The 19,623-nt window shown below is 34.6% G+C and overlaps 1 protein-coding gene across 8 annotated transcripts in view; it reads right to left on the bottom strand.

Annotated features, from left to right (window-relative positions):
- The window catches only part of PCDH15 (protocadherin related 15), an 874,191-nt gene that overhangs the window by 180,033 nt on the left and 674,535 nt on the right, over nucleotides 1-19,623 (bottom strand). For all 8 annotated transcript variants that reach the window (XM_040254669.1, XM_040254668.1, XM_040254664.1 and 5 more), the window contains 2 exons: nucleotides 17,427-17,567; nucleotides 15,402-15,514 (listed from right to left, as the gene is read on the bottom strand). In XM_040254669.1, the coding sequence (XP_040110603.1) occupies nucleotides 15,402-15,514; nucleotides 17,427-17,567 (254 nt within the window). The remainder of the gene's footprint in view (nucleotides 1-15,401; nucleotides 15,515-17,426; nucleotides 17,568-19,623) is intronic.

The following is a 19,623-nucleotide window of genomic DNA, read 5'->3' as shown; positions in this document are numbered from 1 at the left end:
ATCCCTAGTTATTAAATTTTGAAAGAAGTTTAAAAAGCCTGAGGGGTTGTTCTGACAAACCAGACTTAGCATCAACATTTCCTCTTAAATAGGGTAATTTATTATTTAGAATCCATTAGATAAAGATTTCGGAGAAGGCGATGGCACCCCACTCCAGTACTCTTGCCTGGAAAATCCCACGGATGGCGGAGCCTGGTGGGCTGCAGTCCATGGGGTCTCTAAGAGTCGAATAGGACTGAGCGACTTCCCTTTCACTTTTCACTTTCACGCACTGGAGAAGGAAATGGCAACCCACTCCAGTATTCTTGCCTGGAGAATCCCAGGGACGGGGGAGCCTGGTGGGCTGCCATCTATGGGGTTGCACAGAGTCGGAAACGACTGAAGCGACTTAGCAGCAGCAGATAAAGATTTAAATGTCCATTTTCTAGAAACTGATTCACCAGGCTTACTATGTCTGATTGGCAATTTTATTTTCCTCTCTTTTTTGTATAATGCCATACAATGAGAAATGAAAATATAGAAATAAAATAATCATGTAAACACCTCTTACACCTGGAATATATATATATATATATATTTTAGTTTGAGATGTAAATGTTATAAAATTAGAAATAATGCACATAGCATTTTTGAAGACATTTTTAAAATGTTAATTTGTTTAACTTTATTTTGATGTAGACAATTTTTAAAGTCTTTACTGACTTTGCTTCTGTTTTCTATGTTTTGTTTTCTTTGGGATTCAAAGTCCAGCATACACCATAGAAATTACATGCTTACCAGGTTTTCAATGTCTTCCCAATACTCATAGGACAAAACTCAAATCTTTAATATGCCCCAAATTTCTGCCTCATCTTATAGTAGCTTATTTTCATTCTTTCTTCCTCAGCCATAGAGACCTTCTTTAACTCTTGGAATGTGTTTTCTTCCTTTTCAATTTAGAACTTTCATAGAATCAATTTCTTTTTAATTCCTGAACCCACTATATTCCTTTACCTACAAGTCTAATTATTACTTATTTATATCTCAACTCTTGTTTTTTTTTTTTTAATTTGCTCTGATATCCTCCATTGCTGCATTGTATAATTTGTTTTACATGCTCTTAAAACTATGTTCCTTTCTTCAATGTTACTTAGAAATTTGTATTTATAATCTTTTTTTATGATCATTTCATTAATTTTTGTCTACTACTCATAAAATCTCTGAGGATATGAATCCTGTATACTTTGTTCAGTGTTACTATTTCTACTGCAGTTATGTGTTCAATCAACATCCACCGATAGAATGAGAAAAGACAGTAATGCCACTTGAATACATCAGTCATTTTACATCATTTTAAACATTTTCAATGTTTGTGTTTTCCTATGAATTATACACTTTAGAGAGAGCATGAGTTCCCTACTAATTGTTCTGTTTTATACTCTGTGCATAGCATTGTGCTGACATTTTAAAATATCATCAAATTAGTGGACAAAGATACTGGGTGAACTAACAAAATTTAAAGTAAAATAGTTTTGATTTTTCTGCTTCATCTTTTTCATCCTACTCTGAACTGAAATTCACAGCTCAAAGAACATTCTGAGAACTTCTGCAAAAAGACAAGTAAAATATACCATCAGTGAGGTAGAAATAGGCTTCACAAACAATTCTGTAAGGGATCTGGACATCTTAAACTTGACTCTAAACTGTGGGAATATATCTCTATATGACAATTGTTGAAGGAGTTATTTCATTTATAAAGATGATTAGAAGATGATAGCAAGAATAACAACTACTTTCTTAAGCATGTTTTCTGAACCTAGTAATGTATAAAGTTCTTTATCTCATATATAAAGTAATTATTGGATCCTCAGGGAGCTTAGGTAACTTGCCCAAATTCAATGAACAGATGATGTGTGTTGCAGCCAGGATTTAAACCTTAGGACCCCATTAATTATGTTATTTTGCTTCTAAAAAGGTTTACATTTACTATCAACAAAATAAAAGTAAAGTACCACATTATATGTTGTACTTGAACCAAAATTTCTCATAGGCAGAAATGCAACGAAAGAAGAGAATATATAATAACTCTTTTTATAGAAAAGCTTGCTTTAAATTCTAAACAGTGTATTTAAAATGAACTGTTAGAACTTGAGTCCTTTATTGTTGGAAGACTTGCTTCACTCTGCTCTGTGAGCAAATGTCAAACTATACATAACCTTGAAAATGTGAAGGAGAAATTGAATTCCATGTGGATACAGAGAAAGCCTGTGAAACCTGAAATGAAGGATTGTCAGAGTTACTCTTTCAATAGTTAAAGAGGCAAAATATATTATCTTTGAGTCAAGATATTAGTTGTGCCATAAAAAGACAGGAAAGGTTATCTTCAAGTAAAGTCAGCTCTTATATTGAATGATAAATCTAAATTAAAAGAGAAAACAACGTTAGTAATTAAATGATGCTCTCTGAATGTCAGTTTAGTTTATATTTTTAGTTTTCATGTAGCTTTCTTTTTCATTCTTTGAAGTCAAGACCAATAGTTTTCTCTAAACTACTGTATTTATTGATTAAAAATCTTTTTTCAAAATTCCCAAGTCCAAATTTATATGGTTTATATAAGAATAATGGCAATGTTCCTCAATATATGGTAATTTTAATTTTCTTGAATAATAAAATAACTGAAACTGCTCACTCACCATTTCATTGACCATTATGATTGCATTGTTTTCATTGTTCATAGTATATAAATATGGATTTCTGGAGTTTAAATTATGCTTTTTCTCTATTTTTGTATATCAGGAAGTAGACTCATTTTTTAGAGTTCTTTATAAAATCTACTCTGTCTTTATTCAGTATAAAACCATTTGAGGAACTTATATTGGATAAAAATAGTGTAAAATGTTTTGTATTTTGTTATAAGATTAATTCACATTAATCTGCAAAGTATCAATTTTTACTTTAATAGGAAAACTAATATGATTATGTTCTTCTTTCAAGGGTATTTTAAATTTTTTAAAAAAGATAGGACATTTATATGTATGTTATTCTTATTTTGGATTTGATATATTACATTTGGATAATACTAAAAATTGAAAATGATTTACCATATTTTTTTAAGAGTTAGCAAAATAACAACTTGTTCAAGAGGTTAATAAAAAGACCTTAGGAATATTTGCCCCTTCTGTTTTCTATATATACAAATATATTTTCAGTTTCTATTTTGTGGAAATTACATTTTAATATACATAAATCCCTAAAAATTAATATAATAAATATGACATTAAATCATGCAAAGTTTAGTAGTCAATGTTGATACACTTCCATTTTAAATAAATATCAAAATATATCTATATAGGTAACATATTTTTTCAGAAAATCTGTAAACAATTGTCTTTGGTAAAATTGTGATAAGTTGTGTAGGATACTGCATTTCCCATTCAAAATCAATATTCACATTTAGACTCTATGATCTATTCCAGACATGTTGACCTTTCCATGATATTTACCTCTAAAACTCATGACAAGTGAATCCCAGTGTGCTTAAGGCTTAGTTCATCATCTTGAGAAGGCCAAATGTCATTCTGCTAAATGCTAACTCATTTGACCTACAGGAGTCAATCTAGTCTCAAGTAATGCTATGTGTCTGAACTACTACTGGGATTTTGATATTTCTGTTTGGATTAAATGAAAGATGTATAAAATGTGTTTTCTGACTATGCCAGTAAAAGTGTTTTCCAGAAGATCCAAGTAATAATTGGCTGAAAACCTCTTATCAGTTATGGACACGTGGTAGCAATGAGGGTGCCTCATAGAGCTCTGACTAGAGGAAGCACACTTAACCAAGGTTCTAGTGACTGTGCTCTGCTGTATTTGTTGTTGTTCAGTCATTAAGTCATGTCTGACTCTTTGAGACCCCATGGACTGCAGCACAGGCTGCCCTGTCCTTCCCTATCACCGGAGTAGCTCAAATTTATGACCACTGATTTGAAGATGCCATCCAACCATCTCATCCTCTGTTCTCCCCTTCTCCTCTTGCCCTCAATCTTTCCCAGCATCAGGGTCTTGTCTAATGAGTCAGCTCTTCGCATCAGATGGCCAAAGTATTGGAACTTCAGCAATACTCCTTCCAATTAATATTCAGAGTTGATTTCCTTTGGGATTGACTGGTTTGATCTTCTTCCTGCCCAAGGGACTCTCAAGAGTCTTCTCCAGCAGTACAATTGAAAGCATCAATTCTTCAGTGCTCAGAATTTTTTATTGGCTAACTTTCACATCTGTTAATGTTGATGGGAAAAACCAGAGCTTTGACTATGTGGACCTTTGTCAGCAAAGGGATATCTTTGCTTTTTAAATATGCAGCCTATGTTTGTAATATTTTTTCTGTTTATAAAAAGATCGTTTTCCTAAGATCTGCTTATAGATAATGATAAAGAAAAGCAGATGTTAAGGCAATTCCCTTCCTGGGAAACATAAGATATCTCTACTACAGTTTGACTCCCCAGATATCGTGCAGAAACTTGCTAAAATGATACATTAGTCACTCAAATGACACAGTAGGCTAGGATGTTTATTTATGAGCTTTTCTCCCTGTTCTTCACTTGAGGTCAGAATGCATGTGCTTTATATGTTCCTCTAGCCTTACTCTGCTTCCTTCTCATTTCTCTCCCACAGATTTTTCCTCTAATAAAATACTTGCTTGCTAAATCTCATCATGATGTCTGATTGTTAGAAGACAAACCTGAACTAACACATGACCTTAAGGGGATCAAAATTCTAAGGGAGTATTAGTATTTTGAAATATATAAATTAAATTCAAAATATTCATGAACATTTACAGAAAAAAGTTCTAGAAACAAAGATGAAAAATTTTAAAGGATATTAATATAGAATTTAATATACACATTAAAGTATTCATATATTGACATATTAAAATGAAAATGAATAAATTGAATGCTTAATGTATGTTAATTTATGTGGGGACAAAAAAGAAAAAACAAAGCCCTGACTGTAATAGTTAACCATTATTAAAAATAACAATGTAGAAGAGCTTGTCATATGAATTTATTTAACTAGAATGAGAAACTGGAATTTATATTTCTTTCAGTGCAGCAATTACATGGTTACTATAATTTTTTTTCTTCCATATTAATGGCAGGCATTACCATGTATACGGAGTTCTCTTTCCCAAAAAGTACAACCCTAGTCAAAATACCTGCTCATAATTAAGAGGAGAGTATTATTTGTCACACCTCCCCTTAAGGAAGGAGTGTAGCTCAGTTTTATTTGAACTGTAGCAAAACATGCCACCCCAAAATAGACTGCTTTGGTATATTGATTATTTTGGGCAGTAGGTACTTAAAAAATGGCAAATGCAGTGAGAAGCTTTTTTTGAGTTCCCTTATCTACCTAAAGACAGATCTTCCAAAAGGAATTCAATCATCATGAATTCTTTTCAAGGAGTTTCACTGACCAGGAAAGATTGAATCTTTTCACAGGAGAGGAGACTAGAATTGGATAGCACATCCAGGCAAACTCTGCCTGAACTATCATAAATTCCATCTATTCTAAGGTTCCCATTCACATTTCCTAAAATTATTTACTATCTCTCAAGAGGTCTGCACCTCCCTCCCCATTTCCTATTAAGATTATATTTAATCCAGAATTCTAAAGCCACCTCTTTGAATTATCCATCTTCTTGTGTATATCTCATGTATGCATGAGATACATGTGTTTATAAACTTGTTCACTTTTCTCTTGTTAATTTGTCTTTTATGACAAGAATCTCAGTTAATAAATCTGAAGGATACAAGAAAAGATATTTTTCATTCCCTACATAGTCACATTATTTGAAATGACTAAATTATAGAATTGATGAAAGTTTGGAAAAAATGCATAAAAATAATTTAAAGGAGTAAATATGCTGATAATAACCTCAGCATGAAGAATAACTTCCCAATATTCATAACTATACAAAGAATGAAGAGTCAAATTTCTCACAACTGTAAGTTTCTTAGAGGAACCCAGTCAACTTTGTGGCAAGGATATTAGAGGAATCAAAAATTAAATTATTAGCCTGAATAAATGTTCTTTATGGTATATTTCATTCATTTCATGGTATGACTTTGAGAATAGAATTTTTATGAGTAGGATTAACCTATTTTTCTGTCTTCTAATGAAAATCAAATGGTGAAAAATGGTTTAAATTATATAAGACTGAATATGTTTTAGAGAAACTTAATTGTCTGAATGGTAATAACTCAAAATTTATGATTATTTGTGTAAAGTTATGACCAATCTAGATAACATATTGAAAAGCAGAGACATTACTTTGCCAACAAAGATCCATCTAGTCAAGGCTATGGTTTTTCCAGTGGTCATGTATGGATGTGAGAGTTGGACTGTGAAGAAAGCTGAGTGTCAAAGAATTGATGCTTGTTTTTTTAAAAAAAATGATGATGATGATTATTTTTTACTTTATAATATTGTATTCATTTTGCCACGTATCAACATGAATCTGCCACGGGTGTACACATGTTTCCAATCCTGAACCCCACTCCCACCTCCCTGCCCCACACCATCGCAGCACTGTTTATAATAGCCAGGACATGGAAGCAACCTAGATGTATACCACCAGATGAATGGATAAGAAAGCTGTGGTACATAAACACAATGGAGTATTACTCAGCCATTAAAAAGAATACATTTGAATCAGTTCTAATGAGGTGGATGAAACTGGAGCTGATTATACAGAGTGAAGTAAGCCAGAAAGAAAAACACCAATACAGTATACTAATAAATTGATGCTTCTGAACTGTGGCGTTGGAGAAGACTCTTGAGAGTCCCTTGGACTGCAAGGAAATCCAACCATTCCATTCTGAAGGAGATCAGCCCTGGGATTTCTTTGGAAGGAATGATGCTAAAGCTGAAACTCCAGGACTTTGGCCACCTCATGCAAAGATTTGACTCATTGGAAAAGACTCTGATGCTGGGAGGGACTTGGGGCAGGAGGAGATGGGGACGACAGAGGATGAGATGGCTGGATGGTGTCACTGACTCGATGGACGTGAGTCTGAGTGAACTCCAGGAGTTGGTGATGGACAGGGAGGCCTGGCGTGCTGCCATTCATGGGGTCACAAAGAGTCGGACACAACTGAGTGACTGAACTGAACTGAACTGAACTGAACTGAACTGAGGGGCTAATAATCAGACTTATTCGTTGGAGGAAAAAAAAAAAATGAAGCCAGCTGCATTATTTTGAGAAGAGAGAGTTGCTTCAACAACCAAAGATAAAGAAATGCCATTAACTATAAAAAATTTATTTCAAGGGAAGGAAAGAGAGGGAGAATAAAGAGGGATGATTTGAAAATCAAATATGATCCAATAAAAAATAAAAAATAAAAACATATACAGGAAAAATGTAGGATGAACAAAGATAGGCAACTGTGGAAAAATAATTACACAATGTGATGAGGCTAAAAAGGAGATACACATTATTTTATCAAAGTCTGTTTTTATACAATTATATTAGACTTAATTTCTTATTAATTTTTCCCCCCCTAATACAGGGAAGGCATCTCTCACACTGGGAGTCTTTAATTGACTTTTTTCAGGGGGAAAAGGTGAGATTATATTGCCCTTCTTGCATCTACTTTTTTTTTTTTAAGTACTTTCACCTCCAAATAAACCTATGTCAAGTAGCATATTCTGTCATTCTTTATCTCTAACAAAAAGGATAATTAAGAATTAATCACATTGCTTAGCATCTCTGGAATTTTTGTGCATTCCGCTGAGACAGTAATTGAACCTGAAAAAAAAAAAAATAACAGAGGGAAGGAGACATATGAAGTTAACACATTTCTGCCTTTATTTCTTTCTCTTTCCCTTTATTTCTCATTCATTTCTCTTTTTCTTTGTTTGTTTCTTTGTTTCTCTCTCACTCTCTTCCCTCCTCCCTCTTTTTCTTTCATGAAGTGAAACTGTGTCGGTCTTCAGAGCAATTTGAAATATTGTAGGCATTTTAACAAAGATTCTGGTTGACCATATAAAAAGAATATACCATAAACGAATAAAACACTCTCTCACAAATAGTAGTTTTAAGATGACAAACTGGAAAATATTGTAACATATAATTTTTAAAAAGCTTCTAAAATGATTAATATATTATGGGATTAGTCATAACTAGCTAATATGACAACAAATATAAATTTATTGCTCACATAACAGTTCATTGAGGGCTTCCTAAGCAAGCAGCTCTTCTCTAAGCTGAGATTCAGAGACCTAGGTCCCTTTTATCTTGTATTCTACAACTGTCAACATATGGATCCCAAAGTTCCTCGCGTATTGTTTCCATCTCACTCACCCAAGGGAAGAAGGTTAATTGAGGCCAAGAAATGGTGTAGACAATATTGTTCCACATTTTATTGGCCAGAACTTAGTCACTTGGATCCACTAACAAGTGAGGCTAGGATAAGTGCTCTAGCTGTATAGCCAGGAGGGACAGGAAAGGATTTAGGAAGCATCCAGGCATTTCTGCTATTCACTATTCAAAAAATCTTTAAAAGAATGGAGAGATAATTGATGAAGAAAATAGTTATCACCCTTAGGTTTCTTTTTAAAAATAGTTAATTCCACATTTTACATCAAATTTAAGCCTATGTAAATATTTAAGTACAAAGGAGAAGGGGATCACAGAGGATAAGATGTTTGGATGGCATCATCAACTCAATGGACATGAGTCTGAGCAAATGCCAGGATATAGTGAAGGACAGGAAAGCCTGGCATGCTGCAGTCCATGGGTTTGCAGAGGGTCAGACATGACTGAGGGACTGAACAACAACAACAAAATTTACATTTATTCATAATGCAGCATTTTCTATCAATATTTGACATGACTTTTGTATTATCCAGGTTTTCTGGCTAAATGACAGAAAAAAAAAAAAAAACAATCCTGTTTAGTATCTAAACACTATTAAGTCCATTATGGCAATTATACTGATTCTTGTGTAGAATTTTCTTTGTAAACTGTAAGATGCAACAAGATTACATAAATGTCTTTATGTGCCAGAATAATAAATGAACTTGATAGTCAAGGGCACTATTTGCAATTGTTAGAAATGTTCTTCTGGAAGGTCAAAGAATTCTTCCCCATATTCTAATGTGACTATTTTAATTTTAGCACCAAATAATTGGCTAGCTTTTCTTCTCAGTTAACAGCTTTATTAATGAAATCTCCTTGGAGTTAGTAGTTCTATGCAGAGACAATAAGAAATGGTAAATTATTCATTGAACAAAACATCCGTATTTTTTAAAGTGACGTTAAACAAAGACACTTAAGAAAAAGAAATTGTTTGAGCAATGCCCTGATGCAATACATGATCTTGGCCTTAATGCACAATATTTTAGCTAAAAGAGGTAATGAGCACTATAATGGAGAGATCTGGAGGGAAATATCTATTACTAAGGAAATGGTTCCAAGGAAAGCACAGGAAAAAAAAAAAAAGGACATCAATTACTGAGTTTATTTAAAGGGAAGGTGTTACACAGGACACTTTTTTCTTCTTTGGGGACTTTCAAAGAAAGACTAGATTTGAGGTGAGAAGCTTTAGAGAACAAGAGTGGGAATTATGTTGAGTTGAAGCTGAGGGATATCTGAACTGACCTAAAATACTAGGTACAAGTTTTGTAGCAATCTGATCTAGGTAAGTGGAGAAATAACTCCCGAAAGAATGAAAGGATGGAGCCAAAGCAAAAACAACACCCAGTTGTGGATGTGACTGGTGATAGAAGAAAGGTCCGATGCTGTAAAGAACAATATTGCATAGGAACCTGGAATGTTAGGTCCATGAATCAAGGCAAATTGGAAGTGGTCAAACAGGAGATGCCAACAGTAAACTTTAACATTCTAGGAATCAGCAAACTAAGATGGACTGGAATGGGTGAATTTAACTCAGATGACCATTGTATCTCCTACTGTAAGCAGGAATCCCTTAGAAGAAATGGAGTAGCCATCATAGTCAACAAAAGAGTCCAAAATGCAGTACTTGGATGCAATCTCAAAAATGACAGAATGATCTCTGTTCATTTCCAAGGCAAACCATTCAATATCACAGTAATCCAAGTCTATGCCCTGACCAGTAATGCTGAAGAAGCTGAAAAGTTGAACAGTTTTATGAAGACCTACAAGACATTCTAGAACTAACACCCCCAAAAGATGTCCTTTTCATTATAGGGGACTGGAATGCAAAAGTAAGAAGTCAAGAAACACCTGGAGTAACAGGCAAACTTGGTCTTGGAGTACAGAATGAAGCAGGTGAAAGGCTAATAGAGTTGTGCCAAGAGAACGCACTGGTCATAGCAAACACCCTCTTCCAACAACACAAGAGAAGATTCTACACATGGACATCACCAGATGGTCAACACTGACATCAGATTGATTATATTCTTTGCAGCCAAAGATGGAGAAACTTTATACAGTCAGCAAAAATAAGACCTGGAGCTGATTATGGCTCAGATCATGAACTCCTTATTGCCAAATTCAGATTGAAATTGAAGAAAGTGGAGAAAACCACTAGACCATTCAGGTATGACCTAAATCAAATCCCTTATGACTGGGATTTTGATATACAAATGGAAGCAGGAGATAGATTTAAAGGACTAGGTCTGACAGACAGAGTGCCTGGAGAACTATGGACAGAGGTTTGTGACCTTGTACAGGAAACAGGAATCAAGATCATTCCCAAGAAAAAGAAATGCAAAAAGTCAAAATAATTGTCTGAGGAGGCCATACAAATAGCTGTGAAAAGAAGAGAAGCTAAAGGAAAGGAGAAAAGGAAAGATATACCCATTTGAATGCAGAGTTCCAAAGAATAGCAAGAAGAGATAACAAAGCCTTCCTCAGCGATCAACGCAAAGAAATAGAGGAAAAAAATAGAATGGGAGAGAATAGAGATCTCTTCAAGTAAATTAGAGATAAAAGGGAACATTTCATGCAAAGATGGGCTCAATAAAGGACAGAAATGGTAGGGACCTAAAAGAAGCAGAAAATGTTAAGAAGAGGTAGTAAGAATACACAGAAGAACTGTACAAAAAAATGTTCACAACCCAGATAATCACGATGGTGTGATCACTCACCTCAGTTCAGTCCAGTTCAGTTGCTCAGTTGTGTCCGACACTTGGCAACCCCATGAATCGCAGCACACCAGGCCTACCTGTCCATCACCAACTCCTGGAGTTCACTCAGATTCACGTCCATCGATTCAGTGATGCCATCCAGCCATCTCATCCTCTGTCGTCCCCTTCTCCTCCTGCCCCCAATCCCTCCCAACATAAGAATCTTTTCCAATGAGTCAACCCTTCGCATGAGGTGGCCAAAGTACTGGAGTTTCATCTTTAGCATCATTCCTTCCAAAGAAAACCCAGGGCTGATCTTCAGAATGGACTGGTTGGATCTCCTTGCAGTCCAAGGGACTCTCAAGTCTTCTCCAAGACTACAGTTCAAAAGCATCAATTCTTCGGCACTCAGCCTTCTTCACAGTCCAACTCTCACATCCATACATGACTACTAGAAAAACCATAGCCTTGACTAGACAGACCTTAGTCAGCAAAGTAATGTCTCTGCTTTTGAATATGCTATCTAGGTTGGTCATAACTTTTCTTCCGAGGAGTAAGTGTCTTTTAATTTCATGGCTGAAATCACCACCCACAGTGATTTTGGAGCGCAAAAAATAAATTCTGACAGTTTCCACTGTTTCCCCATCTATTTCCCATGAAGTGATGGGACCACATGCCATGATCTTCATTTTCTGAATGTTGAGCTTTAAGCCAACTTTTTCACTCTCCTCTTTCACTTTCATCAAAAGGCTTTTTAGTTCCTCTTCACTTTCTGCCATAAGGGTGGTGTCATCTGCATATCTGAGGTTCTTGATATTTCTCCTGGCAATCTTGATTCCAGCTTGTATTTCTTCCAGTCCAGCGTTTCTCATGATGTACTCTGCATAGAAGTTAAATAAGCAGGGTGCCATTATACAGCCCTGACGTACTCCTTTTCCTATTTGGAACCAGTCTGTTGTTCCATGTCCAGTTCTAACTGTTGCTTCCCTACCTGCATACAGATTTCTCAAGAGGCAGGTCAGGTGGTTGGGTATTCTCATCTCTCTCAGAATTTTCCACAGTTTATTGTAACCCACACATGCAAAGGCTTTGGCATAGTCAATAAAATAGAAATAGATGTTTTTTCTGGAACTCTTTTGTTTTTTCCGTGATCCGATCACTCACCTAGAGCCAGACATTATGGAATGTGAAGTCAAGTAGGCCTTAGGAAGCATCACTACAAACAAAGCTAGTGGAGGTGATGGAATTCCAGTTAAGCTATTTCAAATCCTGAAAGATGATGCTGTGTAAGTGCTCTACTGAATTTGTCAGCAAATTTGGAAAACTCAGCAGTGGCCACAGGACTGGAAAAGGTCAGTTTTCATTCCAATCTCAAAGAAAGGCAGTGACAAAGAATCCTCATATTACTGCACAATTGCACTCATCTCACCTGCCAGTAAAGTAATGCTTAAAATTCTCCAAGCCAGGCTTCAGCAATACATGAACAGTGAACTTCAAGACATTCAAGCTGGTTTTAGAAAAGGCAGAGGAGCCAGAGATCAAATTGCCAACATCCACTGGATCATCCAAAAAGCTAGAGAGTTCCAGAAAACATCTATTTCTGCTTTATTGACAATTCAAAGCCTTTGACTGTGTGGATCACAATAAACTGTGGAAAATTCTGAAAGAGATGGGAATACCAGACCACCTGACCTGCTTCTTGAGAAATCTATATGCAGGTCAGGAAGCAACATTTACAACTGGACATGGAACAACAGACTGGTTCCAAATAGGAAAAGGAGTACATCAAGGCTGTATATTGTCACCCTGCTTATTTAACTTCTATGCAGAGTACATCATGAGAAAAGCTGGGCTGGAGGAAGCACAAGCTGGAATCAAGATTGCCAGGAGAATTATCAATAACACCACATATGCAGATGACACCACCCTTATGGCAGAAAGTGAAGAAGAACTAAAGAGCCTCTTGATGAAAGTGAAAGAGGAGAGTGAATAACTTGGCTTAAAAAGCTCAGCTTTCAGAAAACTAAGATCATGGCATCTGATCCCATCACTTCATGGCAAATAAATGGGGAAACATTGGAAACAGTGTCAGACTTTATTTTTCTGGGCTCTGATATCACTGCTGATGGTGATTGCAGTCATGAAATTAAAAGACGCTTACTCCTTGGAAAGTGAAAGTGAAGTTGCTCAGTCGTGTCCAACTCTTTGCCACACCGGGGACTATAGACCACCAGGCTCCTCTGTCCATGGGATTCTCCAGGCAAGAATACTGGAGTGGGTTGCCATTTCCTTCTCCACTCCTTGGAAGGAAAGTTATGACCAACCTAGACAGCATATTGAAAAGTAGAGACATTACTTTGCCAACAAAGTGAGAAGTGAAAGTGAAAGTGAAGTCGCTCAGTCGTGTCCGACTCTTTGCGAACCTGTGGACCATAGCCCACCAGGCTCCTCTGTCCATGGGATTCTCCAGGCAAGAATATTGGAGTGGGTTGCCATTTCCTTCTCCAGGGGATCTTCCAGACCCAGGGATCAAACCCAGGTCTCCTGCATTGCAGGCAGACGCTTTAACCTCTGAGCCACCAGGAAAGCCCCTAAGGTCCGTCTAGTCAAGGCTATGGTTTTTCCAGTGGTCATGTATGAATGTGAGAGTTGGACTGTGAAGAAAGCTGAGCACCGAAGAATTGATGTTTTTGATCTGTGGTTTTGAAGAAGACTCTTGAGAGTCCTTTGGACTGCAAGGAGGTCCAACCAGTCCATCCTAAAGGAGATCAGTTCTGAGTGTTCATTGGAAGGACTGATGTTGAAGCTGAAACTCCAATACTTTGTCCACCTGATGCGAAGAACCGACTCATTGGAAAAGACCCTGATGCTGGAAAAGATTGAAGGTGGGAGGAGAAAGGGATGGCAGAGGATGAGATAGATGGTTGGATGGCATCACCAACTCAATGGACATGAGTGGGGTTGCAAAGAGTTGGACACAACTGAGCTGCAGAACTGAACTGAAAGTCTGCTCTTTCTTCAAGAAGCAGCTCAAAACTATGGTGATCATATTCAGACACCATTAAGTGTGTCTCTAACATGCTTCCTTAGTATTTTGACCTTCTGTTATTGTGTTTTTACAGTGTATTATGCTTTTCATATAGTCCTTTGCTTCCAACGCATAGTTGTGAGCCTCTGGAGTGTAACGACTTTTAAGTCTTTGTCCAGAAAGAGTAAATAGAGAAATACAGTATATAGTGAGTCTCCATCCAATGTTTTTGAGAAAACTGTCTTCAACGGATCCTAACACACTAATAAAAGTACATTAATATTTTAACTTAATTGAATTTTGAAAAATCATGAAAGAAATTATGCTATATTTGCAGGTGAGCTTTACACAATATCCTTTCACTTACATCCAATCATGAAACAACCATGAACATATAGTGATTTTAGTGTCATTATTTTTTCAATAAATTCTCTTTCTAATACACACAGTGAACTGAACTGTGTTCCCCTAAAATTCATATTTGACATCCTATCCTTCAGTGGGATGTTATTTGGAGATGGAGTCTTGGGAAGTATCTAGGTTTAGATGAGATCATGAAGCAAGGGCACTTATCTTGGGGTTAGTGCCTTTGTAGGAAAAGATACCAGAGACCTGCTTTCTTTCACTTTCCTCTATGTCAGGTTATAGCAACAAGGCAACAGTCTGCAAGCCAGGAAGAGACCTTTCACCAGAACCCGATCATGCTAAATCCCTGATCTTGAACTTCTAGCCTCCAGAGCTGTGTGAAAATAATGTCTGTTGTTTAAGACACAGAATCCTTGAAATTTGTTACGACAGCCTCACCTGACTAAGAATATATATACTGACTCTATAGCTGTAATATATATTATATGTATAAATGTAAACACACACACATTCTCTCACTCACTGATTGTATAGGAAATATCGTTTCAGATATAACTCAGAATTAAATGATGTAATGTAACTAGCAGCAACAAGAAACTAAATACCTACTTTTTACCACTGAGATAATTAATCAGTTGCAAATTAAACCCCTAAATATAATACTGCATTTTTCAAAGCTAACTTTAACTATTTTAAAGAATCCATTATTCATCAAACATTTCTAAAACTGATATTTATACTAGATTATCATTTAAGTATATTAACCTTTAAAATAAATATTATGTTAATTTAGAAAAGAAACTAAAATTAGGTCTGCTTCACTGATAAATTCACATTACATCAATTTTGAGAGGCTAAAAGAAAAGAAAAGAAAACAGAATAAAAACATTTGTATATTACAAAACCTGAGAGTAATCAATACCTGTATTCCTCTTGTGTAAAGCGTGGGATTTCTCCTGGATGTAAGACAAGAATCTTCACAGTGGCACTGCTGGACATCACAGGCTCACCATCATCAAAAGCAACAATGACCAACTAAAAAAGTAATAAAAACTCAAGTTAAAGATGATTTAAAAGAAGAAGACAAAAGCATAATTTTTCCATGAATGTTTTAAATTATTGAAATGCCTGGTTCCAAAAGGGGGAGCAATGAACATTTTCTCATTGCCTACCAAGTAGAAGAAACATGCTAGGATACACACAACAATCCCACCAGGTAGATATTATTTCCATTTGCCTGGTGAGAAAGCTCAAAGAATTTCAGTTAATAGCTTTATGATATAATGAAACGGGGCACTCAAAGACGGTGCACTGAGGGATGGTATGGGAAAGGAGTTGGGAGGAGGGTTCAGGATAGGGGAACACATGTACACCCTTGGCTGATTCATGTCAATATATGGCAGAAAACACTACAATATTGTAAAGTAATTAGCCTCTAATTAAAATAAATAAATTTATATTTTAGAAAAAGCTAGCAGTAAAACAGGTATAGGTTACTACATCTCTGAAAACCTCTTCTCTCTTTCACAACTCCACTGGTGCCTACAGTAAAAACATGAAACTTTTATAAGTTTGAACACATTTTAAAAGTATTAAGTTCAGTTGCATTGATAGCAAAAAGCTAATTAGCTTGCTTATAAAAAGAAATTAATTTTTCCAGTGAATCAATTGTCTGCAAAATTATACAGAAGAAATTCTTCACTTTGGAGGATAAAATTGGAAATCTTCATAGTTTAACACACTTTGATATGCACTCTCTTAAAAACAATTAATTATATAAAACCAAGTTCATACTGCAGAATAAAGAATGTTCAAATGATGTGAACTAGTTTTAGTCTTAAGATTAATATTATTTATTATTACAATAGCTTTTATAATCATTTTTTGACTTACTGTATTATGTTGAGAAGAACTTGTTTATTTTAAGAAATATTAAAGTTCAAAACTATGTATTTCTCTAGAATGTATATACCTTTGGATGCTGCAGGTGACTAATCTAAACTAAATCAAATTGGATCATGGAACCACAATCAAGGGTCATCCTGAGAGTCACAATTTGCCTTCAGGTTAATACTTACAAACAGAACAATTATTTCAAATGGAGATAAAATTATGTGAGACAGTGCTCACTGATATTCACAAGGTTAACTGGTGAAAGTATCACCCCAATGTATGGTCAAAGGCTTTAATCTCAGAGACAAAATTTTTCTAGTAACTACAGAGAATGGAAACAGTCAAATATTTAATATAATAGATTATTTATGATAATAGTAAAGGGTAATATTATTTCAAATTTTCTAAAACTATAATGTATCAAGAAGACATAAACTTGAACCAGCAATTGCCTCTAGGTACTGATTTCAGGAAAAGAAATATCAAGTGGCAAATTATATCTGAACAGGAGTTTTGCAACAGTAAATATTGTTGTAACAAAAATTGGAAACAGACTAATTATCCAACAACAAGTTATTGGACCAAAAAAAGAAAAAAAACAATACTATATTCATGCAATAGAACATTGTACAACCATTTAAATATCATTAACAGTATTTTTAAATATAAATTTATTTATTTTAATTGGAGGTTAGTTACTTTACAATATTGTATTGGTTTTGCCATACTTAAATTTTAAAAAGTATTATGAATAATACAATCATACAGTCATGCTATTTTTAAAAATTTTGTATGCTTTCACTTGCAGGGAATTTTATCACAAAGATAGAGATAAAATGGTAAATTTTAACCTCAAGATGAGAAATATCAAGCATTTTTTTCCTTTTTACTTAACTGTAGTTTCTAAGTGCCTATGCAGTAAAAATGTACTGTTTTGTAGCTTTAAAATATTAAAAAGGAGAAAAATGGGAAAGTGTATGGTTATTTGTTAAACCAAACTCTAAAATAAAAGTTAAATATCAAATAGACACTATAAAGAAAACACTGAACTGACCTTAAAAATTGTTGTAGGTTCTTCATTAAGATTAACTCGAGTTATTACTCTTCCAGAATCTTCTTCTACATCAAAAATACTTGCAGGATAAGGAAATTGGACATCATCTACCCTATACCTCACACGGCTTGCAGGTAATCCCTAAAATAAAATTATATGTTATTTCACAAAATGAAAGCAAAATGTAGTCGTAATGCAAAATTGATTTGTAAAATGAATAGTCATTTAGAAATGAAAAATGATATTTTAACTTTTCATATTTTCATGTTTAAAATGTAACAGAACTTTTATTTCTTTAGTATAACAATCTGAATCAGAGAAGTGTCTTTATTACATGTTATTTAAAATAATTTGTGTAAAAGAATAAATCAAAGGTTTCCTTAGATGTCTTGCCTCCATATTTCTTTAACTATATGAATTTCACGTTCTTCTTTGAACATTTTTTCTCTTTAATATTTTATCATCTGAGATCATTATAAGTTATTTTCCTTATTAGAACTCTGTGATGCTCAGAGAAGATAAAGTGTGAAGGATTAAGGTAAACTGGAGGAGTGGGTATGAAAGTAAAAGAAACATTACTTTCCATCCATTCTATGCTGTTTACTAGGCAAGCTTATTTTCATAAGTCAATTTTTACAACAATCCTTCAGGATAATATTACTACTAATGATGATAGTAATAATAGTAAAATAATGATAGTTAATATCTGTTGGAAGCTTATTATGTGTGAGAACCATACTAAAATTTTTACATATATAGTCTACCACACATTTTTTAAATGAACTTGAAGCTTATATGGCATTTAAAAATGTTAAAATGTCCCAGACATATATTAAGATAAGTTGGAATAGCAAACAAAAAAATTATTTGTAAAGAAAAGCTAACATTTGATAATTTTGAAAAATAGTCTGTAACTATAACAGTCAAAAATACATTGAATGTCATCAGTTATATTAGAGTTAAGACTGGCTTTACTTTTAATTATAATGGGGTGATCACTCTACTTTTTTTAAGTGCTTACAGCCAGTAAATCTCATCAGTCCTAGAGGTAAAATAAACACCTTGGACTCAGAGCTAATATGTGGTCAAGTTTTATTTCAAACCTTAACAAACACTATGTTATATCACAAAACTCTTCAGAGAAGAACACCTTCTATTCAGCATTATCCTGATGTGGTATAAGGGTGTAATACCACTGTTACCTCATAGGCTTACTTGATTAATGAGGCTTTGTGGGATGATGGCTCTGGGAACATTATTCTCGATATTTTTGAGCTTCTTCATGACTATCTTTGAATATAATGTGTTGCTCATGTTGATTCCTGAGTCACATTGGGGTTACAGGACAAATATGTCAGCCTACAGAACTTGTATAATCCCCTAATTACTAGCTGTAAATCCAATCCTTTCATTCATGCCATCTTGGTTTATCACTGCCTCCTTGAACACTTGATGCAACTCTGTTCACTCTGTTTTTCCTTCTTTCTATCTGGTGACTGCTTGTTCCCACTCTTCTTAGAGTGTCCCAAGGCTCTGTGACAGGCAGTTTTATCTTCTTTACCTCTGCTCAAGTCCTGTAGAATTTCTTCTAGTCCATGATTTACATACCTCCTATTTGTTAATAATCCTAAATTTAAATTTTTAGCGCTTTTGTTACTAGAGAAAAATTACAGCAAAAACCATTTCAAAAACAAATTTTCAGTTACTACTAGCGTCAATATCCATTCAGTCTATAGTATTGCAATTCTTAGGACTATCATGACTCAGTTATCAAGAAATGTACAATATGTCATTTAATTTAGCATTTGTCTAATAATGCCAAGATATTAGTGATACATTTGGAATTTATAGTTTCATTGATAAAACAAATCAAAACCAAACAACTTTTAGTGTTACAGAGTGTTATCCTGAAGATGCCTAAAATACTTTGCTAACCAGAATATCTAACAATCTTCCTAGAGGATAGCTACAGAGAAGGTTGTATGTAGAAGAACATATATGTTATACATTAGCCATATCAGTAGGTTTTGAATTCTGATTTGTCACAAATTACTATCACATAAAGAAAATGTGGCCCTAAGATGACATTTTAAGCCCATAAAAGACATTTTAATTGTTTCTTCCATCACCCTGTTATCAAGGCACCACATTTCATTTCATAAAACATAATACAATTAAATACCTAAAATGATTTAGA

Source organism: Oryx dammah, unplaced genomic scaffold (genome assembly GCF_014754425.2).
Source record: "Oryx dammah isolate SB20612 unplaced genomic scaffold, SCBI_Odam_1.1 HiC_scaffold_14, whole genome shotgun sequence".
NCBI lineage: Eukaryota > Metazoa > Chordata > Mammalia > Artiodactyla > Bovidae > Oryx > Oryx dammah.
Note: the sequence above shows the minus strand (reverse complement) of the source record. Positions and strands in the feature narration are given on the sequence as shown.